The sequence below is a fragment of the Notolabrus celidotus genome, chromosome 3, assembly GCF_009762535.1.
Source record: "Notolabrus celidotus isolate fNotCel1 chromosome 3, fNotCel1.pri, whole genome shotgun sequence".
Taxonomy (NCBI): Eukaryota; Metazoa; Chordata; class Actinopteri; order Labriformes; family Labridae; genus Notolabrus; species Notolabrus celidotus.
The window spans coordinates 12516222-12544016 of NC_048274.1; the positions used below are offsets into that span (position 1 = coordinate 12516222).

The 27795-nt window shown below is 39.8% G+C and overlaps 1 protein-coding gene across 2 annotated transcripts in view; it reads right to left on the bottom strand.

Annotated features, from left to right (window-relative positions):
• The window catches only part of sbf2 (SET binding factor 2), a 139142-nt gene that overhangs the window by 18870 nt on the left and 92477 nt on the right, over positions 1 to 27795 (bottom strand). Inside the window, exons 18-32 of one of the 2 annotated variants that reach the window (XM_034679642.1) lie at positions 22727 to 22897; positions 21769 to 22040; positions 19793 to 19965; positions 19451 to 19524; positions 16511 to 16706; positions 16258 to 16385; positions 14907 to 15082; positions 14613 to 14746; positions 14323 to 14524; positions 13741 to 13937; positions 12183 to 12323; positions 10044 to 10127; positions 5816 to 5890; positions 4444 to 4622; positions 38 to 214 (exon numbers count right to left, since the gene is read on the bottom strand). In XM_034679642.1, the coding sequence (XP_034535533.1) occupies positions 38 to 214; positions 4444 to 4622; positions 5816 to 5890; positions 10044 to 10127; positions 12183 to 12323; positions 13741 to 13937; positions 14323 to 14524; positions 14613 to 14746; positions 14907 to 15082; positions 16258 to 16385; positions 16511 to 16706; positions 19451 to 19524; positions 19793 to 19965; positions 21769 to 22040; positions 22727 to 22897 (2379 nt within the window). The remainder of the gene's footprint in view (positions 1 to 37; positions 215 to 4443; positions 4623 to 5815; positions 5891 to 10043; positions 10128 to 12182; positions 12324 to 13740; positions 13938 to 14322; positions 14525 to 14612; positions 14747 to 14906; positions 15083 to 16257; positions 16386 to 16510; positions 16707 to 19450; positions 19525 to 19792; positions 19966 to 21768; positions 22041 to 22726; positions 22898 to 27795) is intronic. The other variant, XM_034679643.1, reaches the window with a different exon arrangement.

Genomic DNA, 27795 nt, shown 5'->3' on the forward strand with positions numbered 1-27795 from the left:
AGAGTCTAACTTTGAGTCACTGAGTGTGTTTGTGTACCTGCTGGATCCATTCAGAGTCCTCCAGGGCTTTGAGGAAGGAGTCCTCTGAGTCAGTCGAGGTGGCACTGGGAGCACAGGCTCTCAGCAGCTTCTTAAAAGAGGCTTTCACCTGCCGCGTGTCCGTAAAGTCCACCGGCACCAGTTCACAGTTCAGAGAGGAGTCCACTCTGAGGCCCTGTCAGAAAAAAGAGACAAGAGGGAGGGAGGGAGGGAGGGAAGGAGGGGGTGAGTCTAATTTAAAACCAGCTGACCTCAGGGGCATCTCATGCTTTCTATGAAGCTGTGGGTACACAAGTTCATAGAAAGTTGCTCAGATCATATGGGAATTGTTTTCCTGTGGTTTCTACAGAATAGACAAAAAAGCAGAACTGTGTGAATTCAAATGGTCAGACTTATGTGAGTAATGATTGTGATTCAGTCAAAAAACGCTGACACCTTTTAGATTGTACTGATGTAATCAAGAATCTCATTTATTGCTCTATGTGGGTATCCTGAGCATTACACAATCCTATTGACTGTTAGAAAATACTCCAACAACACCCCAGGGTTAAGGCCTGTTATGTCGTAACACCTTTTCACATATGGAGGAGGAAACGACTTAGAAACAGTCACAGTATCATGTCAAAATAAAAGCGTGATGCTCTGTTCTGTGTCTTTCTGATTATTTGGGTTTTCTTTCTACCTCTGTGAAAAAATCTCTCAGAATTCCTTACTTATTTTTGTGCATTGCCTTTACACTGCTTGGCAGTACCTGCACCCAAATTGACTTGAAGCACTTTGTTACTCTTACTGATCTTGTTTCCTCTTGTCTAGATCTTTGCTTGTGTTGTTCTTGTTCTCGTATGTACGTCGCTTTGGATAAAAGCGTCGCTAAATGACATTGTAACATTGTAACAAATCTTGGTGTTACTTTTGATCATGGATTGCTTTTTGACCAATACATGAAATCAATAACCCGTTCATTCTCCTTCCACCTAAGAAACTTAGCCAAAATGAAACCCCTTGTGTCACACACAGAGTTAGAGATGCTGGTTAATGCTTTTATTTTCTCACGGCTCGACTATTGCAATTCTCTCTTCACCAGCCTCAATAAATCTTCTCTTGACCGACTACAATCAATTCAAAACGGTGTCGCAAGACTGTTAACAAGGTCCAGCAAAACAATCCACATCACACCCATCCTTTTCTCCTTACATCGGCTGCCAATCAAATTCAGAGTACAGTTTAAGAACCTCGTATTAACATATAAAGCTGTCCGTCATCAAGCACCCTCATACATCTCCAACCTGCTCCACCCTTACATCCCCAGTAGACCCCTCAGATCCTCAGATCATGGTCTGCTTGCTGTGCATAGTGTGAGGCTGAAGACTAAAGGTGACCGTGCCTTTGAGCATGAGGCTCTGACTCTATGGAACAATATTCCGGCCCAAGTTCGCCTTGCTGAGTTCACCGAGACTTTTAAAAAGCATCTTAAGACTCATTTGTTTGTAATGGCTTTTGACCATCTTTTGTAATTTGTTGTTTTTTTGTCTGCTTTCATTATCGTCTTATTTATTGCTCATTGTATTGTCTTGTCGATATTTAATCTCTGTGAAGCACTTTGTGACTATGCTCTGTGAAAGGTGCTACACTAAATAAAGTTTACTTACTTTCTGCTCTCTGTTATTAAGTTACTGTGAATCCAAAATCCTCCACTTGTCTTTAATGCTTCTTCTGTTTAACTGTTCATACAATGTTTTCAAGTCTTTGAAGCTGTGGTTGCAGAAATAAGTTAAGACTGTCAGAAGACCTTCATTGCTCCTCAGCACACATCTTGTTTATAAGATCTGTTGCTCTGTAACACACTGATTCCTCCACACAGGGGATTTCTCCGTTGATTGCCTCACTGATATGGGTGAAAACAGTAACAGCTTCTCAGGAAACTGAATTTGATTTATCCATGTGATACTCCAACTGCTTTCTGTAAACACTGAACTCCCCACTCACGAGTTCTTTGCATGTTGCCAATATGACTTCATATGACTTCACACTTTTCTCTAGAAAAGTGAGTGAATTTTCCCGAATAAATCAGGTCTTCGTGATAATATTTACTTTCTCTGTGTTATGGATTCTAACTCAATTGCACTCAACATAATGTTTATCATTAAAAAATATTTCTACTGTTTTCTGAACAATGTTTCTTTTTAAAATCAAATGAATCCAGTAAAAGTACAGGTGCATTTAATTTTGACTTTTACAACTTGTAATGTTCTTTTGTTGCTCAAAATCCTGCTGACTTTTCACTGAACATTAGAATGGACCTCTTTAAGTTCTTGACACACGTGAACAATGTTTAGTGAAACCACAGTCCTGGTTTAAATACATCCTTCTCAAGTTTAAATTATTCAGATTTTGGTGGTATTGCATGAAATATGTAAACTTAATTATATCTTATTCAGATAACTCTTTTAATTTTTTTAAACTGCATACATTTGCAATGAGTTTACGGTGAAATGGTGGAATGTTGTGTGCGTGTGTGTGAATGTGTATCTATTCATTATTATCTATTTATTATCTATTTTCTTACTTTATTTTTTTATTTATTTTACCTTTATTTTAACAGGTAAGTCAATTGAGAACCAATTTTCATTTACAATAATGACCTGGGCGAAGATTCATGATTTGAGCCCGGTCTTGATTGCAACTAAATTTTGTTATATGTTTTGTGCAATCACAAAAAAGAAAATAAGATATCACACATTTTACAATGTATGTCAATTTGAAGCAGCATTTTTGGATGCATGTCTGTATACTGTCTGTCTTGTTTTATTGTTCTTTTTCTTACATTTATTTGTAATATTACTTGTCATGTTTTTATCACAAATAAAACATAAATATAAATAAAATTGTCAGCAGATTGTGTTAATGCTCTCTAAGTCTCTGGGGTGCAACTTGACACAGCAAACAAATGTGTACGTCTTCTGATATCAGGGCAACAATTTGTCTTAGGTAGTAACTATTTCAATATGGATTTTTTGGTTTCTGCTTTAACACGTGTAGCAAACTATCTAGGACATTGAACTAAAGTTGCAAAAATGGCAAAGAGTTTAGAGGATGTCATGGAAAAAGATACATGATACTGTGTTTTGGCTAGCTTAGACATTCAACTTAAGCTTTCATTTAAAAATATAACCATTTTTATGGACAAAAGGACTAAGTGGGATAAAAACATGTTCAATTAATGCTAGGTTCCAACTAATTCAGTTCAAAGTTTTCTATCGTTTGCACTACTCAAAGGACAAATTACATAGATTCTACCCCACTGTCTCGGCTACATGTGACAGAAGCAAATCAGATGTGGGGACTTTGGCTCATCTTTTTTGGTCCTGCCCAGCACTCAAGAATTTTTGGGAAAGCATCTTCCAGCTATACAGTAGCATATACAACAAATCACTTCCTCCCGACTGCCTAACCGTTATTCTAGGCTGCTCCGATTTCTCTCTCACTCTTCCATCTGCCCTGCAACAGGCCTTAAAGCTTGGTTTGGTTACAGCTAAGAGAGCGATCCTACAGCAGTGGAGGTCAGCTACACCTCCCTCCTTTAACTGTCGGTTGAGTCAAATGGTTTCCTGTCTGTACCTGGAGGAGATATGATACACTCTTTCAAACTCACACACTAAGTTTGTGAAAATTTGGGGTCCCTTTATTGAATATATTAAAAATAAAAAACTGCTACCTGATTAATTTAGGCATTGTTTGGACTGCACTGATGGTCGGTTGTTACGCCTTAGACTGAACATATGGACCCTGCACCTGGATCTTTAATTTACCCTTGGACTTTTGGACAGTGGAGTGTCATCCTTTATTTACTTTCTTTATTTTGGTCTTACACTGATTTAATATCTCACCTTACTGTTAAATGGCAGTGTGGGCATGTATATATGGATATTTTTCTTTGTTTTGTCTGTTTTTTTTTTCTCATTTGATCTTCCTTTTTTTTGTCTTTTGATAGCTTTTCATTCCAATGATGTGCATGCCTATTTCTTTCTTTCCTTTTGATTATGGTTTGTCTGTCTGTTTTCTTGTCTTGTTAAATACCAAAAACCTGAAACTAAAGTTCTTAAAAAATCTATATATATAACCATTTTCGCTAAAGTATATGGTCAAAGAAATGCAGCGGACGGGACTGAGATTGCAAAATTCTTGGAAGCTGGTGCTGTGCTGGACGTCCACTTATCAAGAGTGTTCCCAACTTTCAGTCCTTTCCATTTACATCCATGATGTTTGCAGAATATTATAAAGTCATATTAGAGATAACATTTATAATTGAAAGAACCCCTCTATGACAACTCCAACAGAAACTACTATAGTCACTACAGAGGTATACTCTATGGTAGGACGGTCTTGTTTCTTTTTTATCCTCACCCTTAAATGCGATTTTTCTCCGAAGACATACAGAGCAGCTTGTTGTTTCAGAAGCTGAGCCTGCAGACTGTTGCTGCCTGCAGGGGGCGCCAGATCCTTCCCTGCAAGTCTGGAACCCACGTCTCCTGTCGCCGGATGATGGCTGAGTCTGCTGCTGGAGCGCAGGCTAGCCCACATGCCTGCAAACACACAGAGGCAAACAAGAGTCACACACACAGGCAGGAGCTGGCCTGTTTGAATGACACCGATATACACATGCAGTCAAACAAACTAAGACTAAATGATGAACAGCAAATGAACATGCGGGCCACGTTTACATGCACGGCAGGACGACAGAGGTTATGTAAAGGCTCTCAATCCTTGGGTCCAACAACAAAGCAGTTGCCTTTAAGAATTTGGTGTGTTGAGATATTAGAAGCAGAAGAGGTTTCAATTTCGTTGCAAGTCAACAAATTAAGAAAACATTTCCGTAAGAACAAGCATGCAATATCTTCCACACTGCATGAAACACTATGAGGTAGGACTTGATCTTGCAGAGTTATCACTTTCAACGCTCTGGTGCTGCGTTAGCAATTCTTTCAATCAGCTTTCTTCGCTTTTGCTTCGATATGCACAGACATTTTAGACTCCAAAACACTTCTTTTGATTAGTATTTTCGGGGCTTTTTCTTTTTCTTTTCATAGGACAACTTGAGAAAAGGAAGGTAATGTGGGGGGACTTGAAAATCAATCCTATGACCAGTACATGGGGCGTCCGTTCTACCAACTGAGCCCAACCGGTGCCTAATTTTAAATGACTTCTGATCATAACTTGAGTTTAAACTTTTAAACTAAAAGTTTCAAGGGCTACTCATAACATATCTCACAGGCACTCACCCTAATTGTTTACACCTTATGCTTAATGATACGACACACCATCCACACATGATATCAGAACATTTTTATAACTTCTATCAGCTTTTGAATATCTAATTTCCCTTTGTGCCTCATTCACAGATAACTCAGGCTGCCTTCGTTATGCTCCGGGATCAGCAGGGCCTCATTTTGTGTGATTCATGACAAACAGCTTCCTCTCCTCCCCAGTCTGGACCTGGCTCTTAACTGACCACAAGCAGCCCTGCTGAGCCAACCCATTAACAATGGAAGCGGCCACATCAGAGCAGCCACTCTGGTTTGAGAAAAACCACAGCTCCCAGAAGAGCACCCAGAAAGTCAGCAAAGATTAGTGCTATGTCTCTATGGTCTGTGTTAGAGGTTTCAAGCATGATGCAGTACGTGTGGTACGTGACCTGATTAGTCAGCAGGTTAGAGAGGGAAAAATGATGAGTTAGAAAGAAACAGAGCGCAGGGGGAAGGAGACAGTTGAACAATACCTTGATGTTCGATTCTCTTCTTAGTGGCAGTTTTTGGATTTGAGTGAGTGAACAGTTTATCTCTGTACTCAAGAACTTGATGGGTGTTGGTAAAGAGGAGATGAGGACAGGGGGAGGGGCATGAAAAAATAAATCATGTCAACAACTTATGGACAACACCACCTGCACTGCTAATCACTTCAGACTACAGACACAAGCATGCAAAAGAGTTACAGCTGAGGGTCAAAGGTCAGACTGATCCAAATAAAGTGATGGAGTGAGAAATGTCTTTGTTTTGGAATGATCAAGTGAGTAACTGTTGTAGCATGCATGAATGTGTTTGTTTCTGGTTATGATTGATGGTATGAGGATAAAGATCAGCTTTGTTTATTTATTTGCGTCTTTAGTTCTTGTTTGGAAGGAACAGATGTGACACATCTGCTTCAGAAATGTGAAGTCTGAATCAAACAGGTACACCAGACTGAGTTTGTGGCTTGTTAGAGGCACGTGTTCTGAAGTTGAATGAATTTCTGGATTAACTGCAGTTTTTTTCCCGTCTAAAACTCTCTTCATTTAGGAACAGATCACATTTACTCAAGCAGGATCGAGAATGGAAAATTAAATGTGAATTAAACAGAATTTTTACAATAATCTTTATGACTGTAATCAAGAAAAAGCAACAAAATGAACTTGATAAACCAGAATATCTGAAAGGCAATTCTTAGAAAGGATATGAAATAATTCAGTTTTGTTATTGTGACGGATTGTTTTGATGTTTACTTCTTAACACTGTAATCTTGAATTTAGATCCTGGGATGCCTGAATAAGAGGGGATATGATGCATGTAGGAAACATCTGCTACAGACGTGCCAGACTCCAGCTGCTACAACTACTACTATCCGTCTCACCACTATCATCTCTCTCTCTCTCTCTTCATCTCCCTCCATCCCTCTCTCCAACACGGTCTCAGCAGATGTGTGTCTAACATGAGTCTGGTCCTGCTGGAGGTTTCTGCCTGTTAAAGGAAGTTTGTCCTTGCCACTGTAGCTTGCTAAATGCTGCAAAGTGCTCTGCTCATGGTGGATTAAGATGAGATCAGACTGAGTCCTGTCTGTAAGATGGGACTGGATCTTATCCTGTCTTGATGTTGGGTCTTTGTTAATAATATAACATAGAGTACGGTCTAGACCTGCTCTGTTTGTAGAGTCTTCAGATAAACATTTGTATAAACAGCTGAACCACATAAAACATGTTTTTTCTTAGTTTTATTTAATGCAAAAACTTTACATTACTTACCTTTTGATATAAGATCACAGTTATTATTGCCTTTGCTGTAAGAACTGCACTTCTCTATCACAGAGGTTAAAATATAGGTGCCAAAGACTCGCGACCCCCACTGTCCCTCAAAGAGATTAATGTGGCTTCATTAAGCTGGTCTGCAGAAAATTAGTCGGAAAATGCATTCAATTTTTCTACTTTCATGGTTTTATTTCAGGTTAAGTTACAATTTTTGTTGATTTTTTTTTACTCTAATGGGGAAAATGTATTATTTTTAGATAACTTAAAAAAATAAAAACATTCTGGAAGACATCTCACGACCCCACACTTTGGGAACCCGTGCTCTATCAAGACCTTACATTAACGTTGTTTATGTATTTGTTGTCACTCCTTCACCTTCCTTGCTTTCTCTCTGCTGACCCATCTAATCACGTGACTACAGCTCTGCATAGTTTAATTCTAGATATGGACAGCTTTGCTCAGATGGAGTTGAACTGATATTGCAAGTTAAATAAATATCCTATAATCACGTTTTGAAAACACTTGGACCTTAGTCAGCTAAGATAAACCCAAACTCTTTATCTGCGCCACTTTCTGAGTAAATCTGGCTCATAATGTATCTCCTGATTCCAAGAAGGTGAGGGATGTGTCATTGATAATCCTTCACTATAACTTCTGTGATCATTCCTGGACAGTGATGAAGTTCTGTTTAGAAAATTTGGCAGGAACTCCAAAAAATCCGAAGTGACTTATCGTTCTTCTCAGCACCCAGATAAAATGCTGAGTCAGTGTTATATTTCTTTTAACCTTTGACCTTCATCTGAAGCAGTGACTAATACCTCAGACATTTACCGACACCAGCAACAACATCTGGCACAGACAAAACACTCAGCCCTGATGGTTTCCTCTGATGAGTTCAGATTCCAGGTTTCACACTCATGATGATGAGTTGACTTTACAGTACATTTACTTTTTATCCGTGTCATTACATCCACCACAATGCTCATGAGCCAGAACACCGCAGGTCAGGTATAAAGCAATAATTAACTGAGTGTGTACTGTACACATGTACAGCCATGAGACAGATCCTACAACAGACAAACAGTCCATCTAATGACCGTAAACATTCACTTCAGGAACTTACAGGCTTAAAGGAGGCTCAGCGTGTGTTTAGACTTCTTTAGCATGTGGGAAAATCACTGAGTCCACTGAGTTTCTCTTGTTGCATTTATTTCACTTTTACTTTCCTGCACTTCAGATATTATTTTAGCTCTAATCAGCATATTCATGATTCCAACAACATCTACGTGATGTACACTACCAGTCAAAAGTTTGGAGACACCTTCTCATTCAAGAGTTTCATTTATTTTAATTATTTGAAACACTGTAGAATAATACCAAAGACATCAAAACTATGAAAGAGCATATATGGAATTATTTAATTAACAAAAAAGTGTGAAATAAACAAGAATATGTTTTATATTTTAGATTCTGTAAAGTAGACCCCTTTTGCCTTCATGACAGCTTTGCACACTCTTGGTATTCTCTCAGTCTGCTTCATGAAGTGGTCTCCTGGAATGGTTTCTATTTAACATGAGCCTTGTCAAGAGTTCATTTGTAGAATGACTTTCCTTCTTAATGTGTTTGAGACCATCAGTTGTGTTGTTCAGAGGTAGGGTTGATACACAATGGATAGCCCTATTTGACTACTGTTGTAATCCATATTATGGCAAAACCAGATTATTTCATAGTTTTGATGTCTTCAGTATTAATCTAAAATGTTGAAAATAATTAAAATAAATAAAAACTACTGAATGAGAAGTTGGATGTATACACATTCACTCTCACAGAACACAAACATAATATGGATTACATCAGGAGTCAAATAGGGCTATCCATTGTGTACTAACCCTACCTCTGAACAACACAACTGATGGTCTCAAACACATTAAGAAGGCAAGTCATTCTACAAATGAACTCTTGACAAGGCTCATGTTAAATAGAAACCATTCCAGGAGACCACTCATGAAGCAGACTGAGAGAATACCAAGAGTGTGCAAAGCTGTCATGAAGGCAAAAGGGGTCTACTTTACAGAATCTAAAATATAAAACATATTCTGGTTTGTTTAACACTTTTTTGTTAATTAAATAATTCCATATATGTTCTTTCATAGTTTTGATGTCTTTGGTATTAATCTTCAGGTTTTCAAATAATTAAAATAAATACAAACCCTTGAAAGAGAAGGTGTGTCCAATCTTTTGACTGGTAGTGTACATCACATCTGAAGTAAATAAAAAAATAACAGTTGATGTAAATAATCCAAACAGAGGCTCTGACTGAGTGTATCATAAACTGAAGGATAAATATGTTTAACATTAAAGGCCCATAGAACCCTTTTACAGTTAAGAGTTAATATAAATAACATAACTTTTATTGCAGCTGATGTTTTTTAAGTGATGTTTTAAAGCTGTGTGAAGTGTTGTTTGATATCATCTGGGAATGAGTTTTATTCATGTATTGCTCTGTAAGTTACTAAGCATTGAGATGTCGTGGTTTTGGATTCCGGTAAAGGTGAAACAACCTCCGACACGTCTCGCTGAGTAATGGCGTGTTTCTGTGCTGAACGTTCTGTTTTTTGAAAAAGTAAACAGAGTCTTTGTCATAATGATAATTCTCAAGAAAACCACCGACAAGAATGTGTTTTATAACTCGAGGAAAATGGAAGAGGATGTGACCCAGGTGGACAAAAGCCAGAGGGGAAGAAAACCAGAAGTGCTGACAAAAACAGCTCTGATTAGATTCACTTTTGTAATCTGAGAATTTGGCTGAGAAAAAATGACCATAAACAAGTGTGATTCTCCAATAAATAACATCTCTCTTATGACCTTTCCCTTTAAGTGATCACATGATGTTAAAATACACCACCCTACAGTTTTAAAGATGACAGGGAGGACAGACAACATGTCTTACCTCCTCTGGTGAAGCTGTTTGAGAACGGGAGGTCTATATGGACAGGAGTCATCTTTGGTATCCTGGATGTCCTCCTGTCACTGCCTGTAATGAGACATTCACATAGTACACAGGAGAGTACGACATAGGTCAGACTAGAGTCAGGCTCAGGAGGGGAAAAGTTCATATGGTGTTAAAATTAAACAATCAAAGAAGACGAAAGGACACTAAAGCTGATCGGGGCACTTTTAACACAAGAAGAAAGATGGTTAAATAATGACAGAAATGCAGAGACTTTGGTGGTTTTATGTTTGTGTGTGCATGTGTGTGAGCGTCCTGGTCAGAGCTTCAGTGTATTTAGTCCAGGATGCAGACAGAGAGGGACGGAGGGGGCTGAAGGAGATTGATGTGCCGGACAGTGACCCCAGGTTGTCCTGCGATTCTTACATAACCTTTTATTGTAAAAGTTTCCTTCAAATGTTACCAAATATAAGATCCTTCAGCCTGTGTGTCTGCCCCCTTACACACACAGACACAGACACACACAGACATACACACACACACACACACACACACACACAGACACAGACACAGACACACATGGACAAAGACAAGTAGGTGAAAAATAACCGCTGACCAGCGCAAACACAAAACGGATGAGCATGATTGCCTGATGGAGAAAAAACAGAGCTCCAATGAACAAAAATAATTCTGGAGAGTGCAGATGTGCAGTTTTTCTTTTTATCAGGAGAGATGAACTCTGCGTGGCCTCTTGTCCTCTGCAAACAAACACTGTATTTTTCCCACGGCAGCGGAGCCAAGGCTGTAACACGGCAAATTCAGGTCAGGTAGGAGAACAACATATAGGTGATTTTGTTCGGGGGAAACAATGCCCAGAGTTTAGCCTCACAGGCACTGCTATCTGAGTCCTTACAGATTCCAACAAACCCTCATATTCAAACCTAACTGTTTAAAATTTAATCAGCTTTTTATATAAGAAGAAATACTGTCTGATTCAGCATTGGAGTTGCAACAATAACTCTAAGTCTTGTGTCTGACTGCTTTGACTTTTCAAGCAGCTGATGCCTCACTTCAACTTCAATTCATCATCTTTAGTTCAGCTTTCAGGGAGGTGTTTTAAGTTTAGAGTTTCGATATGAACCAGCTGACTACAGGTGTTGCGCAAAGTGGAGACGCCCAGCTGGGGACTGCAGCTGAGTGACAGGTCTCCATGAACGTTTTTTTCCTCTGCCGCCGAAATGATTATGACCCGGTTGCGCTCCCGGCTGACAGCTGACCACGTTCACATGCTTATTTTTCTCAATAAGAACGAGTAGACAGAAAACTGGACACTGTGAGTCTAAAATGCGTTTCTGTTCAGTTCCCTTGATGAAGTCTGAGCCTTCACTTTTATGACTGTGTGTCCGCAGAGATGAGCCTGCGCCGCTTTGAACACCTCAATATGATCCGTAGCTATTCAATGCTGTTAGTTGTAAACATTGTGTCATGAAGGAACATTTGATTTAGAGGAAAAGGCGCATTTGGCATTGTTTTTGACATGGAAAACGTTTAAAATGATTAATTGATAATTGGTTGTTAACATTTCCAAAGATCGATCACGGAAAATACTTGAAATTTGCATCCCTAATCAAAGTAACAATTTGACAACCAAGCCTTACCACTTGAGCTGGAGATGAGGCACTGAGATGATTTAGGTAAAGAGTGCAATAGTGAATGCACGAGTTAAAATAATCCTCTCTCTCTAATAAATTCTAATTTCATGACACGACAGGTTTATTTAACATGATAAAAAATGAGCAAATATTTGAAATTCCACTTGACGCCACAAAGTATGAGGTCATCGCTTGGAGAGAGCAAATCCAAGTGCAGAAGGCATGGTATGTCTGCAGCCTGAGAGACCCTCCCCAGGGCAACAAATTTGTCTTCTGCATTTGGCTTTAACAAACCATTCTCACGCTCAACACTCTTGGCTTGTCAATAGGAGCAATTGATAATATTGATGGCTGCATTCCTGTGTTCCAGTCTGAGCTGCTACAGTGCAAAGCATGCAGGCTTGAAGGTGTGTTACAGTATAAACATCTAAGTGGATAGAGAAGAGGTTAATGGGTCAATAGGTTGAAAACCTTAAAATCAGCGTACCTGGTGAGAGGCCGATGAGGGAGCGGTTTGACAAAGTGTTGTTTCCATTCATTTTGAAGTAGATGGGAATGGAGCTGAGGATTGCCTGCAGGTACTTTTCCTGTTCAAGACTGCTGGACAATTCAGAGGACGAGGCAGGAGCTGGAGGAAGAAGACGATGGTGATCTCAGACACCAGATAATGACTATCAATCAAGAATCAGTTTGAACTACAGGCCAAGGATCAAGTTGTTTGGGGTCAAATGAGTGTTTTCAGATACAAAGGTGCAGAAGTTGTGTGAATTATGTTTGGAAAAAGAGGTTACTCTTCAAGGTTGTGATTCTCAGAGGAGTGCCAAGTGTTTAAAGGCAGAAACTCTCCGTTTTCCATGCCAAGAAGGACAAGATGCCTTCAAGAAAACGTCCTAATAAAGACAGGGTGCGAGTACTGTGATAATCTGTGATGAAGGACTCAAATGCATTATTTCCCCTGTCTATTTATCAATGTGCAATTATGATTCTTCATTTCACCCCTAACGTGTGAAATACATTTTACTGCAAAGCTTCTGAGTTCTATACATTGTTTTTTTTATTCACCTATGTTACTTCTGTGCACATTTCTTAATGTAACTCTTGTTTTGTAAATATATTGTAAATTTACTTATTTAGTTCTGTACATACTTTTCTTAAGATATGCTAATTTACTATTTTTAATTGCTAATATTTTTTAATAATTACTATTTTATATGCTCTTGTTTACTCTATACCAGGAGTGTTAAACTCATTTCAGTTCAGGGGCCACATACAGCCCAATTTGATCTCAAGTGGGCCGGACCAGTAAAATTATAACATAACCTATAGAGAAGGACAACTCAAAATGTTTCCCTTTGTTTTAGTACAAAAAAGTACATTCAGAAATGTTCACATTACATGAACTATCTTTTTAGAAAAACAGCTGTTGTATTTTTCACCATGATGAGTCTCATAGTGGGACCTATGACATACACACATGTATGGTAAGCATGCCCACGATATATGGCTCCATTTTTTGAAAAAAGTGGATCCTGCTGTTACAAGTTTACATATAAGAAAACTTTAGAGTTGATTGGATCTTGAATAGCTCTAAAAAGTCTATGAATTTCCACTTGATTATGCAAACTGCAAATATTCTCCTGGGGCGCCGTTCAGGTGCGCTCCATCAGCACTATGATTGTATGCAACCCCTAGAGGACAAATCTGAAATAGCAGTTACTTTATTGAAAAAGTGTGACTAATGTCTTCTCTGTTATTGTTTCACTATGGGGAGTCATCCAAGAGCTGGATTTGAACCTCTTGCGGGCCGGTTTTGGCCCGCCAGCCGTAGGTTTGACACCCCTGCTCTATACTGTTTTGCACTGTCTACTTTGCTGCTGTAACACTTCAAATTTCCCTGTTGTGGGACGAATAAAGAAATATCTTATCTTATATCTTAAACAAGATACATATTTTGTCCTCATTGTATAGAAAATTGCTTTCCAAAAGAATGAATTAACACACTAGAGTAGGAACAGACAAAACTCTGACGTGCTGTAAATTCACACCTGATGACGAGGGATTCTGAGACTTGAACAGTCCCACCACACTCTTGCCATGGAACCCTCCCGAGCGGAGCAGCACGGCTTTTGTACGAGGATGTTTCCAACACACAACAGGCAGACGGTTGTGTCTGTAGCAGCGGGCCACTTTGTGTAAACTGCTGTCCTGCACCGCCTGGGGAACCACCAACAGCCCCGGGTAACTGAGGGACAGAAACAACACAAGATAAAGGAATGTCTACCATGAGTACATCTCTCCAAATGTATTTGTTTACACACTTGTTGCGGGACACAGAGCAGCAGCTGAATACATGATCTCATCCTGAATTTATGGCCAAGATCTGAGAGTGATTATGAATGCATTAGTCGCAACATGTGTAGCTTTATATAACCGGCTGAATGTGAATCAAGCTGTCTAAACTAATAAGTCAAACATTTGTCTTCCAGGTAGAAGAGGAATCTCTGTCTGCCTTTTTAGACACTAAAGCTTTAAACACTTTTCACTGGGACTCAGAGTCCAGCACCGCTCTACCGCAGTCGGTTGACTCAGCATGGATCTGCAGGTTCCTCAGCTTGTTTTGTGTTTACCTGCGGCAGAGGGAGTACAGTCTGTTCACCGCCGTGATCCTGAACTGCTCGCCTGACTTGGAGCGGGACGAGCTGGCGGTGATGGTGCCCAGGCCCAGACGCTGGTAGTCACGGAAGCAGGACTGCTCTACAAGCTGCTCCATGGTGGACTTCTCTGATGCTCGCAGAGTGCTGCTCGGCGGTGGCTCACCATCGTCTGATACTGAAACACACACACACATACAAAATATTGAATGACATTGTTTTCGTTTATATCTCACTCTAACACCATCATGCGTCATTGCTCTCACTTGAAATGTCATCATCCTCGTGCCAGGTCAGTCTGCTCAATTTGTCACTCTTCTTCAGCGTGGTCTGGCTGCCTCGGCCCATGGTGATCTTCCCAGCCCTCTTTGCTCCCTTGACGATAGTTTTGGACAGTGTTCTGTGAGGAGTAACATAAAGCAGCGACATGAGACCCCAGGGTTTCCAACGATTTCACAAAACATTTATAGAGGATCAAATGAGAAAGCATGGATCTATTTTTGCTTTGTTACCAATTAAGAAACAAACAAGGCTTGCTGCTGTAAAGCTGCAGCACCAACCTGAAGCCAGTGTTTCTCTCTTTTTGCTTTGGCAGGATGAGCTGAGGAGCCGTTTGTCCCGCAGCAAAAGCGAAGGAGCTGAAGATGGACTGTGGGGAGCGAATCCTCTGGAGGTGCTTCCTGAAGATCTCCACCGTCTCTGAGCTCACCTCTTCATCAAAAGCTACTTTTATCAGCTGTGAGAGACATTAGAGAGACTGATTATTGAACAACACGAGCAGCAAGTCAACTTTTCTTCCCCCCCACTGGATTGTAACTCTGTATTACACAATCTTTAAACGTAGGGAGCATTTCACAGGGTCAAAGTCTGTTTATCAGAGCAGAGCTTCCTCTCTGTTTTTCCCCTCCATCATTTGCTAAATACAGAAGATCAGAAGCTTCCACATCTAAACAAAGATCTGTGAATCAACCCACGTATGGTCTCCACAACACAAACCCACACATTCCTCTGAGGGAGCACAACAAAACTGAGGATCTGCTCACTCAGGCAAAGTGACCTGCACTCCAGGAACGCGGACACTTTGACCATCTGTGTTTGTGAAAAGACTGAACCGAGGAAATGAACCTAAACAACTTTAACAGCAGCACCACTTAAGACCAAAAACACATGGCAGGATGAAAACCGCTTATCTCTTTCATTCTTAGAATCGGGTTGTACAATTTAACAGGAGATAGAAGGATGAGCCACACTGATTGTTTCTTTGTTACAGCTTATATAATAGCTTAGACATTCTCTGCCTTCTCAATACATTAGGATAAAATCTTTCAGTTCATATGATAATGTAAATAAATATCTCAGTATCATGATCAAAGATGATACAGCACACTGCATGATCACTGCTAAGAGTTTAACTCAAATGTCATAAAGCAGACAGTGGAAGCAATTTGACCGCCTTAAGTCAAAACTGAACTCGACTTTCATGGACAATATCCACTACCCTCTCTACAACGTGCTGGTGAAACACAGGAGAACATTCAGTGAGAGACTCATTCCCCCTAAATGCACCATAGAACGCCACTGGAAGTTATTCCTGGCTGTGGCCATCAGACTCTACAACTCCTCCCTCTGATCACTGAACAATAACCTGTCCTCTGTGCAATACACTGTGCAATATACCTGTCACTTTAACATCCTTGTATCTCCTTCATTCCCAGCGCTTCTGTGCATAGGTAACTCTAACTATTCTGCGCTTCTGTATATACTTTATTCTATTTTATTTGATCTTTATTTTATTCCTTCTTCTATTAATGTCTAACTTTCTTACATACAGTTTATAAGAGTTCTGTAATTTCCAAATTGCTGAATTAAGTATTTCTGATTCTGATTCTTTGTTTGTGTTATTTTGTGTACCTGAAAGGCTGCAGAGCGGAGCTGCAGACCCTCCTGCATGTTCTGCTGCAGCTGGTTCTGGATGCTTATCTTCTTCTCTTTGGTCAGCGTGGACACTGGAAACGCTCTGATAACCACCTGCTCCCCGACTGCACACAAACAAGGAGCAAACAACAGCATCACTGAGATGGATCCTCTAACTCTCCTTTATTTGAAAAATAGATGCACTATTCAGGAAGAAAACACTAAGCTTGTGTTGTTGCACAGTACTTACCCAGTGTATCATGGGGGATTCCTTTAAAAATGATGCGGTATGTGGTGAGAAACAGAGCTCCCTCTGCTGGCAGGATGTGTGGGCCCCCCAGGAGACCCCCAATGGCCTCCTCTCTGCCATCAGGATCCAGAAGAACCCGCAACCCCTCTGACACGTACTCCTCTCCAGGAAGCAGTGTTGGACGCAGAATCTTCGGCTGATGCGGAAAAAAACCCCAATTTGCGTCAGTGAATCAGATTTTTAAACAGCCAGGAAATCAATTCATCATAATAAAGTCAAATCACAGCACCATATGTTCTCCTTCTCACATATTTAAGCATAACATGCACGTCATCATCAGAAATACACATCTTGGAAGCACACAAAGCACAAGCTAGCATTCTTTAAAAAAACAAACATGCCAACAAAAACAACCCTGTCCTCTCTGAAGAGACAAATTCACCCTTTCAGAAAAGCTAATAAAAAAAGCTAAGAAAAGCTGTTCTGTCAAACCAATTTATGCAAGAGAGGGATCTTTGTTTTACTTTGTCTGCAGAAAATGAATTGACATTTTTAAAGATGAATAAGACTTAAAGAAACCGCAGTTTTTTCCAGAAGCTTGAGTACAACACTGGGACCCACACAAGTCAAGACACAACAAACAAATTCAATACTTTAAAGCTGTCATACAAAATGCTTAATTTAGAAGTTAAATAGGTGTATTAGTAACCTTTTGTCCAAAGTTGAAACTTTATTAGCATCTCTGGCATTTGTACAGGACATGTGGGATCAAAATCTTGTTTCTATCAGAGTCCTGAGTTGGCATATAAATAATAAAATACATTGAAAAGATGTGAAATAAGTGGATGCAAACTGAAAATTAAGCTCAGGGTTCTGCCTCTTATGGTAAACAACATTATGAAACATGTAGTCCGACACATGGCTCATCAATTTGTACGATTTTAAAGTGTTGTCTTTACAATTAAGAACCATAAGACCAACATTAGCTACTGTATGAACTCTTACAATAACAAGTAGAGCCTGCACGCTGAGTTGCAAATTAGCGTGCAGGCTTGATTTGTTTCAGCCTCAAAACTAGTAGAGACATGCTCATTTGTTCCACTGTCCCAAATATGAACGAGGAGGGACATTAGATCATTCACAGCATTTCCCATTAAGGCCACGGCCAACCTGAGGGAGCTGAGAGCTGGTCAGGAGATATTAAGAACTTCTTGAATCTTTCCTTGATAGGACAGCGAGATCAAGAGGAGAGTCCCTCTGCAGCTCATTACCGCTGTGAGCTCAGCTTCTTATTAGAGCTTCACCTTAAATGCATTCATTGTTTGACTTCTAAATGTTACTGCTACCACTACCACTACTATTCCGACTCCTCGTGAATCCAGGGTCAGTGTTGTTACCACACTCTTTAGTGGATTTTGGCGTGTTGCTTGCAGTTAGCTGTCCAGCATGGAAGCGTTGTCCAGCACATAAACCTGTGAGAGGTTAGCCATAACACACAGCAGACAATCTGCCCAGACTGCTCACCATGGTCTGCAGGTTGCTCCAAAGGCAGTGCTGGCATGGTTTTAGTCTGTGTGTATGAGCGTGTGCAGGAGTATTACCAAGAGGAATTAACAAGGGCTGGCAGAGCACAGCACAGCTGGGTCCAAAAAACAACTAGTCTACGATGATAACCGGAAAATAATGGATTCGATTTCCACTCTGCACACGAGCTACAAGCAAGCTCATTTAAAAACCTGGATATCAGGTCAATTCAAACTTTCACTGAGACAACAGCAGCTTAATATGGTGCTTTATATTTAATATGAAGTGTATGAAAGGATTTTTTCCTGGTATGATACTTCTTGAGCTTTAGCCATGAGTATTCAAAACCTTTATAATTTATTATATTACTCTGCTCCTCGTGGATACAAAAAATATTACGCTTACAGGACCATTCCTACATTTTTGGTCTTCGCCATTTCAGACCAAATATTTGATGGCGCTCATCTTGTCTAATTGTATCAATTTGAGCTTGTGTGAAAAGTTTTTAATCAAATTCTGATACAAACAGAAACAGAGAGCAGATACATTATGGTATAGATAAATAATGCAATCATTGTCTTGTCCAATGGAGTGACATACTTTTGAAAGTAGTTTGGTTGTACAGCTGAACTATAAGAAATATGCAATGTTAAAGTTATAGAAATTAAACTAAGAGTTTTTGGTTTATGGATGTCTAAACTCTGAAACTAAACCCAGATTTGTTGCTTCGATTGCTTAAAATACTTCTGAGCAGAGCCATGCAGCACTGCTGAGGGTCCTGCTTTTGGTTGTAAAGAAGATCATCACAGTCTCCTGGTTAAGGCCACAGACCCACGTAGTCACACAGTGGAGGAATAAAATGAAGGACATTAACTTTATGGAGAGTATCACTGCGACATTACGGTTAAAAACTGATATATTCAGATGACATGGGCCTGTTGTTTCATATTTTTTTGTTGACTTTCTGGTGGACTGATTTTTGACATACTGTACATTATCATTATTATAATTAATTAATGTATTTATTAATTTTAGTTTAAAGTTTATTGTATCCATTTACTTTTTTGTTAGACTAATTATTATCATATTTTATTATTTCTATTTATAAATATAACTTTGAATTTGTTTTATTTATCTAGTTATTTATTTGTATGTATTTATCTATTTTTCCTATTTTTTAATTTCCTCTCTTGAACCATGGATGTTTTATTTTAATTTATTTATTTAATGATAAGTTTGTGCATCAGATCTGCGTCCGAGTGTAACGCCTGCTTTGTTGTTTTGTGTTGCGTTGGCTGAGTCTATATATATATACACCTCTGAGCAGATTTAGATTTAGAGCAGTCTAACCCTGCTTAGTAATTGTATGCATTGAACAAATGAAGCCCCAGCAGGCATATGGAGAGCTACACTCACCTTCTGAATAGGAGGTAACCTCCTGCTCTCCCTGTGAACTGCCTCCAGAGCCTCCATCTGCATCGCTACTATGCCTGTGGGTTACAAGTTAAGGTCAGTTCATAAATGCACACACGGAAACACACAGCCAGAGCTAGAACAAAGAACCACATCTGTTTCTACACGTTCTCTTACGAGTGTGTATTTACAGATTTCAAGGCCATTTAACATGTCGGGAGTTAATCAGCTCAGAGGCCTCTGTCTGTTTGCCGTTGGCCTGAGCTGAGAATAAACACATCCAACTGTTACTCAGAGGGAATTAGGACAGCAGCCGAGTGTGAATGAACACACTGAGTGCAGTACCTGGGATCATGCTGTGCAGGCTCTTGATGTGCTCCTGGGTTACTCCACTCTCCGTGCACACCTTGTCAATGAAGCGAGCAACGAACCTGACCACAGAGTTGGCAACGTCGCTGTTTTCGGAGTCCTCAAACCCACTTTCAGTATCAAAGCTTTCTGCAACGCTACCTGCAATGCTGAAAAACACAGAGGGACACTTCAAATGAGAAGGGAAGAGCCAAAGGAGAGAGATGTGATCTGAAAGCAGAGTTTTTATTACATTTTTTTTAAAGCTATATTTTTGGCCTTTTTGCCTTTATTTTTTTAGGACAGCTGAAGAGAGACAGGAAATGTGGGGAGTAGAGAGTGGGGGAAGACATGCAGGACATGGTTGTCTGGCCAGAGACTGTAGTCTCTGTATGTGGGGTGCTTAGACCGCTAGGCCACCAGCGCCCCAGCAGAGAGTTTTAGGTTTTATGAGGATGCACTGTGATAAAAATAAGTGGAAGTGTGAGTGATTTTCAACCTGGTGTGTGCTCAGTTTTAATGCAAACAGAAATTGCTTTGACTTTAGGTAAGATGAATATTTTGCATAAGAAGTGATTAAACTAGGAGATCCAAAGATCTCTACTCTTATTCCTCTCGAGAAGTTGAATCATGACCTTAATCAAAAACCAGACAAGTTCTGGAGGATCTGGGAACCATTGCACTCCTTCTTGCTGAAGACATAACTTATCATCTGTGCCTGGAAGATGAGGACTGTTTGCCCTTTCATTTATTTCTTGTATGTGCTCTTTGTTTATCTGTCTCCTATCGTCTTTTCATTTACTTATTTATCTTGTGTATATGTCTTGTGTATAGCGCAGCGCTCTCTGGTAGTTTGGGGTGGGACTTTTTATGTTTTCTATGTGTTTTGTTTCATTTTGTTCCAATGTTTGTGTTTATAAAATTGAAAAATCAATAAAAAAAGAGTATTATAAAAAAACAAAAAAACAAGAAGATCTAAAGAGTTCATTTGCAAAAACAGATAACTCTGTTTTTCAACATTTAAAAAAAAACAACATATCTTTTTTATATAGATTCCTAATAAAGTTACATTTTCAAGATATCTCTCATCAGTAAAGTCATTTTGACTTAGTCAAAGCCACCTAACCTCAGTTGATTGTTCATACCAAAAGCTAGTATTAGAAAAAATATGTTTTTTGAAACATTTTTTAAATTTTTCAAAAGTGAGTTAACTGTTTTTGCAAATGAACTCTTCATGATACACTCTCTGAGAAAGTCTGGTGCAAAACTGAAGGAAAAAAAATCCACATACAAACAAATTCTTGGCCTTAGAATTTCTGTTGTGTCATCAAAAATACAAACACCAAAGAATAAATAGAAACGCTGTGTTCTTGAAGATAATGGCTTGTATAAAGGAATGTCAACAAAACATTTGATTATTAAAAATGTTTACTTTTGGGTATCGTCTTACAAAGCCTGACTAAGTGTTTCTGGGTGCATGTTTTTTGATTCTAAGAAAAGACATTCATGGGGGATCTTACAAGTTTTTTTTTCCACTGTACACCTACAGCAGAGCACAGGAAAACACCTCCAGTAGGATTTTGTTTGCTTTGGGTGAGCACAGTGTAGCTCCATTAAAGAGGGCCCAAGAGTCTCAAACTTCCAACAGGAGTAAATGAAGCTCACTCTGTTTTGTTCAGTAGCGGTGTAAGCCCACAGGACAGATGTGGGCCGGAAACAGGAGAGCTAGCGTGTTCCATTTGGCTGAATAAGAGGGTATCATGTAGACTACAGGTAAAGCCACATCCACCTACATACTTATCATCACCTTATTAAGAGAGGAACACTTACTCCCAAATTACGAAACCGTACCTTGTGGTTTCCTCCACATCAGTATGATTGTTTTACCGTACAAGCACAGAACAAGACAGCAGTATGTTTTGGTCCTGTCTGCGTAAATCTACGATGCATGAACACATTTATGCTTTTCTGACCTGTTTGTGACAATGCTGTTGCTGCCGCTCTCCCAGTCAGCCACAGGTGTGTTGCGGAGCAGCTTGTTCTTGCTGGTGTCCAAAGGAACCAGCAGGTAGACCATGAGGCTGGCATAATGGATGGCCTGACTGAACACGGTGCTCTCTTCGTTTTTTACAAGCTCCTGCTGCTTCTCCTTGCTCAGACTGGGCCATAAACGCAGCTGCTCTGCCGCCAGGTCCATGGCTGTGTGATCCTCGTCTCTTACGGCTTCAGGCGCAGGGGATGCATCCTGGAGAGGTCAGAGCAAGCAGTGCCAGTTTAATAAAGTGTTTTTGGATTAACCACTTTAACGCAAAGATGCATGGTTATATTTCTAGCCACAAAGTGTTGATATGCGAAAGGAAACAAGAGAATGATTTTCCACTTACAGTTAAGACATTTTCTATTTGAAAATATTCTCTACTTCAAAAATAATGTGGACAATAAACAGACACAAAACAGATATTCATTTTCTTCTCCGAAGCCAGGTTGCAGAGGCAGATGTTTCAAGCCAGATGGGCTGAATCGTCTCTCCATTGTGTTTTGGGTTTACCGCAGGGTCTCCTACCCACAGGCATCCTGATCAGATGCCCAAATAACTACAACTTGGTCCTCAAGGATTAAAGGAGCAGAAGTTCAACATTAAGAAACCTCCCCCTAAGTTCCTTTTCCTATCCTTAAGTGCAAGCACAGCCTCTCTAAGAAACCGTGTCTTTTATCTGCATTTTCATTCTCTCAGTCACAGCCAAAAGCTCATGAGGTTTGGAACGTATATCAGCTGCTACATTAAAAGCTGTGTTTAAAGCCAAAAGAGAGGAAGAGAGAATCTTGGCATTATCTTCTACAGAGTGCGATGAAAAAATCTGTTGCGTCTTGAGACAGTGAAAAAGTTCTTACACAACATTTACTCATACAGGTGGCTTCTCCAAGTCTCACCTTTAGCTTGGCAGTGATTCCCCCTTTTTCCTCTAGGGTGTTAAGATAAAGGGCTCGGATCTGGCCCTGGACCTCGCTGTAGAAAGTGGCCTCCCAGAACTGCTGGTTGGTCCAGATGGGATGGTCTTGAATGCAGGTGTATGCAAACTGGTTCACTCCTGCAGCCAATTTCTGCAAGAAAAGACAGGAAACAGCACAAAGTTGCCAGAGTGAGCGCCATGTGGAAAAGTGTTGCTGAGCAGCTGGCGATGCCTTTCAGCGGGAACTTCTGTGTGGTGCAGGGTACCAGAAAAACAAATCACACACTCTGGATGTGCCAACTTCCTCTGCCAACAACTGCAGCTTTTTGATTCTTTTTTTTAATGAAGTCCACTTTTTATTGGCCATCATACATCATATAGGATTACTGAACGCCAGCAGGAGTAATATAAAATACACAGAAGTTCAGAAGGAAAAAATGTCATCCCTGTTTCTCTGATAGTTTATGTCGTCTCCTGAGCGACAGATAGAAACCAGATGCTGGATTGTCCACTGCAGAACAACAGTGATAGTGTTGTTGTTCACAGTTTAGATTTGCAATGGAATGGCATTTTCCTCAGTGTTGCTGGGGTTAAATAAAACGTATGCACTCACTACGCAAGTGGTTTTTGGACTGACAGATGAACTTTATCAAAACTTTACTCTCGTCTCATCAACACCAGTCAGTACAAACACACGCTTTGCAGCCAGACTTTAATCAAAACCACAAAACTTCACATCAAATTCTTGTAAAAATCTCAAAAGTTTCCTGGAATACCAAACCTTGGACTGAATTTGGGGAAATAAGAAGAAAATGAGACATACAACGTCTAGAATACTTCTTTTATCAGAGTCTTTGGGTTTGAATATTTTACACAAAAACAGCAAAAGACAAAGGGGGAACTGGATGTTAGAGGGTAAGGTCTAAAAAGCCATCGCATAACAATCTCTCTTGTATCCATGTATTCAATGCAACAAACAATGACAGCTGCTCCCGCCAAAAGGCATACCATCTACTGGCATTATATGGATTCTGTCCTTCATCACCCTCTGGAGCCTTATCATCACTCTCTATTTAAGAGCAGTCACAGTTCAAACAGGGTATTTGTGTTAAAAAGTGACCTGAGCTGCTGTGAGTCCTCCTCAAAAACAAATACACCGAAACACAAGGAACATGTTGAAAAAAGAAAGTTTAAAGAGTAATTGATCATTCTTGCAAGTTAGAACTTTAATACATAACATCCCTCTAATGGATCAGCAGACCTGCCCCCTTTTCCGACTTTGTCTGGATGTATTTGGAGGCAGTGTTGTTGTTTTTCCTTTGTGAGTGCTGAAGAGTAAAGCACCTGCTGCCTGCAAAAAACAGAGACCCAAGACGGTTGGGGGATTTCCTGCCTAAACCTAACCCATAGTATTTGTCAGTGGACTTTATTCCTAACCCTAACCTTTGGGCTTTCTATCACCTCACCCTAACACTTACCCTAACCCTTACCACTCTGAGTTCTTGCCTAAAACTAACCCACAGCATTTGTCAGAGGACTTTATCCCTAACCCTAACCTTTGGGCTTTCTCGCAATCTATCACCTCACCAAAACACTTACCCTCACCCCTCGGAGTTCTTGCCTAACCCTAACCCACAGGATTTGTCAGTGGACTTATTTCCTAAATCTAACCCTTGGTGTTTGTCAGTGGACTTCCTAATTGGTGTGTTTGTGGTTTCCAGTGTTTCTGCAGCCAGCCTCAAGCGGCTTCTCAATTAATTGCAGTTTATAACACCTCCACATGGGGTTCATATTTTGAGACCAGAGGTTGCAGCTTGAGAGAAACCTACAGTCCTCAGCTAACGGCTTTACTGCTGCTCCACGCTGTAACAAAAATAATTTAAACAAAGGAGCAAAGCTAGAGGGATAATATCACACCACACATAGCAAGGTCTCAATAGAAGCACATGAAGACCACGTGTCCAGCTCAAGCTGTTAATTAGCTTCTGATTTCACTCCCCTGAGCCTGACAGGATACCATGGTTTCCATTATCACTTCATAGTTTGCCTGTGAGGGATGAAAACTGGAGGGATTACTCTAATTACAACAGACACAACTAAAACAGCTCTGTATCCAGAGTGACGGGCCACATGCCAAGAAGGAAGAGAACTGAGAGGACAGGCTGTCCCATTCAGCCATTAACATTGGACACATGCAGGTTCTTTATTCATTGAGGTTAATTCAATTCCGACTCTTTTTAGTGCTCACAAGTACACACTATTCTGTTCAAAACCTCAACTAAATCTGTCAGATGTCTGAGGAGTTGAGAAAAACTTTACTTACTACATGTCAAATGTGGGTTAAACAAGCAGAAAAAATAAAACACAGCATTACATGTTCCAAGAAATTCTAAGAAGAAGTCTCCCGTTGCTCTTCCTCTAATATCAGATCAGAAAAAATGACACCCTTATCAGTAATCAGGATGTTTCATCAGTCTTCTAATTTCCTAAAGAAACAACACCCTGCTGACAAAGGGAGGCACATGAAAAAAAAACAGATACAGAAGGTTCTAGTAAAAGAAAATAACGTGCAGAAATAGTCTGAGGATCTTAGGGTATAAATCACACTCATTGTACATTTACCATTCAAAATTTGCATCATATTGCCCACAAGAAATAAGAAAATTCAGGTCCATTGGCATTAATGCTGCTAGCTGTAATGTGACTGATTTATTTTGAGGTAATACCGTAGACCAAATCAAATAGATAGAAAACATGACTTCTCCCCAAAAGTGAAGCTCCCTCTATTGATTAGCTGCAGTGAAGGCAATAAAGTCAACCTCCCCATGTAAACAGATTCTGGCCAAACAAGAAAATCAAAATGCTTAAACATGGTTTCTCTCCTTATGGTTAGTTCTTATAATGCTATTTTTTCTTTAAGCTTTCATTTGTCTAAGAAGTTAAATTTTAATAAATCTTAAGTAGTCACTGGATGCTACAGGAAGGGGTAACGCAACCATAACCGATAGCTCCGTCAACGCAGCTCATGTTTTGCTGAGTGCACCAGGTTAGCAGAGTAGAGAGGAGCTGTGAGATGGGACGCAAACAACAATTAGGCGAGTCATTAAACTTTCCATCACCACAAGTGTCTGCTTCAAACACACAGGAAGTTGTTAAACTGCAGATTGTACTGGCATGAGGCATCTTCACCATATTAGTGTTTTTGGTTAGTAATGTCAGCAACTGCTGCTAGAGGGATTTTGGCTTCACTTTTGTACAATGGAAGAAATTGATATGCATTTTTTTTTGTATATAAAGAGTGGACACCAGAATTAGTAGGCGGTTAAACAAGTTATTAATATTTCTATCAAATAGGCCTTAAATTTGGGTCCTTTGTTGTCTGACCTGCATCACACCCACCCGCCACTAGTTGGAGTTGTAGCTCCAGTTGATGATGACTACTACCTAGTGCGGATGACGGATAACATCTCGTGACGTAGCTAGGCACTACTTTGATTTAGAAAATGTTGATAAAAGTTGTATGAAGGCTGTGTGTGTAGTTCACTCGACAGGAGCCATGTGTAACAAACACAAACATGTGGACGTTAACCTGCTTGGTGGACCAAAGGCTGGGACTGCTAGCTGTGCTAATGTAGTCACATTGTAGAGATGACATTGTTTACAGGGAGACTCTATGATTACGTATTTAGCTGTTCTGCTCATTACTGCCTTTCTTCTGGAATTTTTCTTACCTTTAGACAAGTGGGTTAGTTGGAATTTTAATTTCTGTTTCAACAACAAGCAAATTATTTGCTTGGGGACATTCCAGTTGATACAAATACTGTTTAATGAGTGCCACAACAAGAGTTAGAGCTTCTTTGGGGCTGTAACCTCATTAGTGTTCACACTAAGGGACGCAAACCTGATGTGATACAAACCAAAAGGTTATTCACTGATGGGATCCAACATACAAACAAAATTTGTCCTTTTACTATGAAAACCTCTTTTATTGTCCTTTTAATGCTTTGATTTACTTCTCCATTTTCATTTATTTATTTTTATCTATGAACCCTGAAATCCTCTCAACAATGATTTACTGGTCTATTGTCACACCACTCCATACTGTTTAATTGACGTGTTTTCCTTTTAATCTCTTGCGTTGCATTTTGTTTTGCATTGTTAAAATGTTCTCCTCCCTGTCTGACAAATTTTTTACTCTGCTATTTGAACTATGCTTTGTTTGTCAAAGCACCTTGTAAACATTTGTTTTTAAAGGTGCTATATAAATAAAGTTATTATTATTATTATCATTATAAAATGAACAGACTGTGTTCTGTGTCTCACTGTCACCTGATGAAGAGAGTATCTTTAATACAGAAGACACTTCTTGGCTCTCCTTCAGTTTGTAATAAATTAACCTAAATCGTACTTTGGCTCTAAATTTGACATCTGTTGACTCTCCTGTGTTCCAAACTACTCACACTGACCGACAGGTTGTCATTCACATGGACAAGTGGCTTGCTAGATCTTAGCTCTGCAGTAGATCATGAGGAAATGTGACTTTGGCATTAATGTGAGTTTCTTCCCATACTGCCTTTATACACAAGTGCATGGGAACGAGGCCACAGAAACACTGGATCAAGTGACAAGGACAAATTTGTTATGTCTGGAAATGCTTTGAAGTGGGGTTATAATGTTAAAAGCAAATGCATTAACAGAATATAAAGATAGACTGAGAAAACATGGGAATGACTGAAAACTAAAACACAACTACAAGTGTACCTTGTTGTACACTCTCTGTAACAGGAGTGTGAAATGTGTCTTCCAGCAGATGTTGTGTGGGTGTTTGCATGCGTAGGGGGTCTATGTCTTTTTTTCTCCACTCTGGCTATTCTCAGCATGGCTGTGTTTTTTTGGGGCTTGTCAGATATGTGCAGGTCATTTTGACCCAGGTCATCTCTTCTTAATATGATAACGTGCAGAGCTTTCAGACATCCACAAGACAGATGGTGGAGGAGGAGGAGGAAAGAATGGAAGAGGAAAGGAAAGTAGGAAGTGAAGATGAAGGGA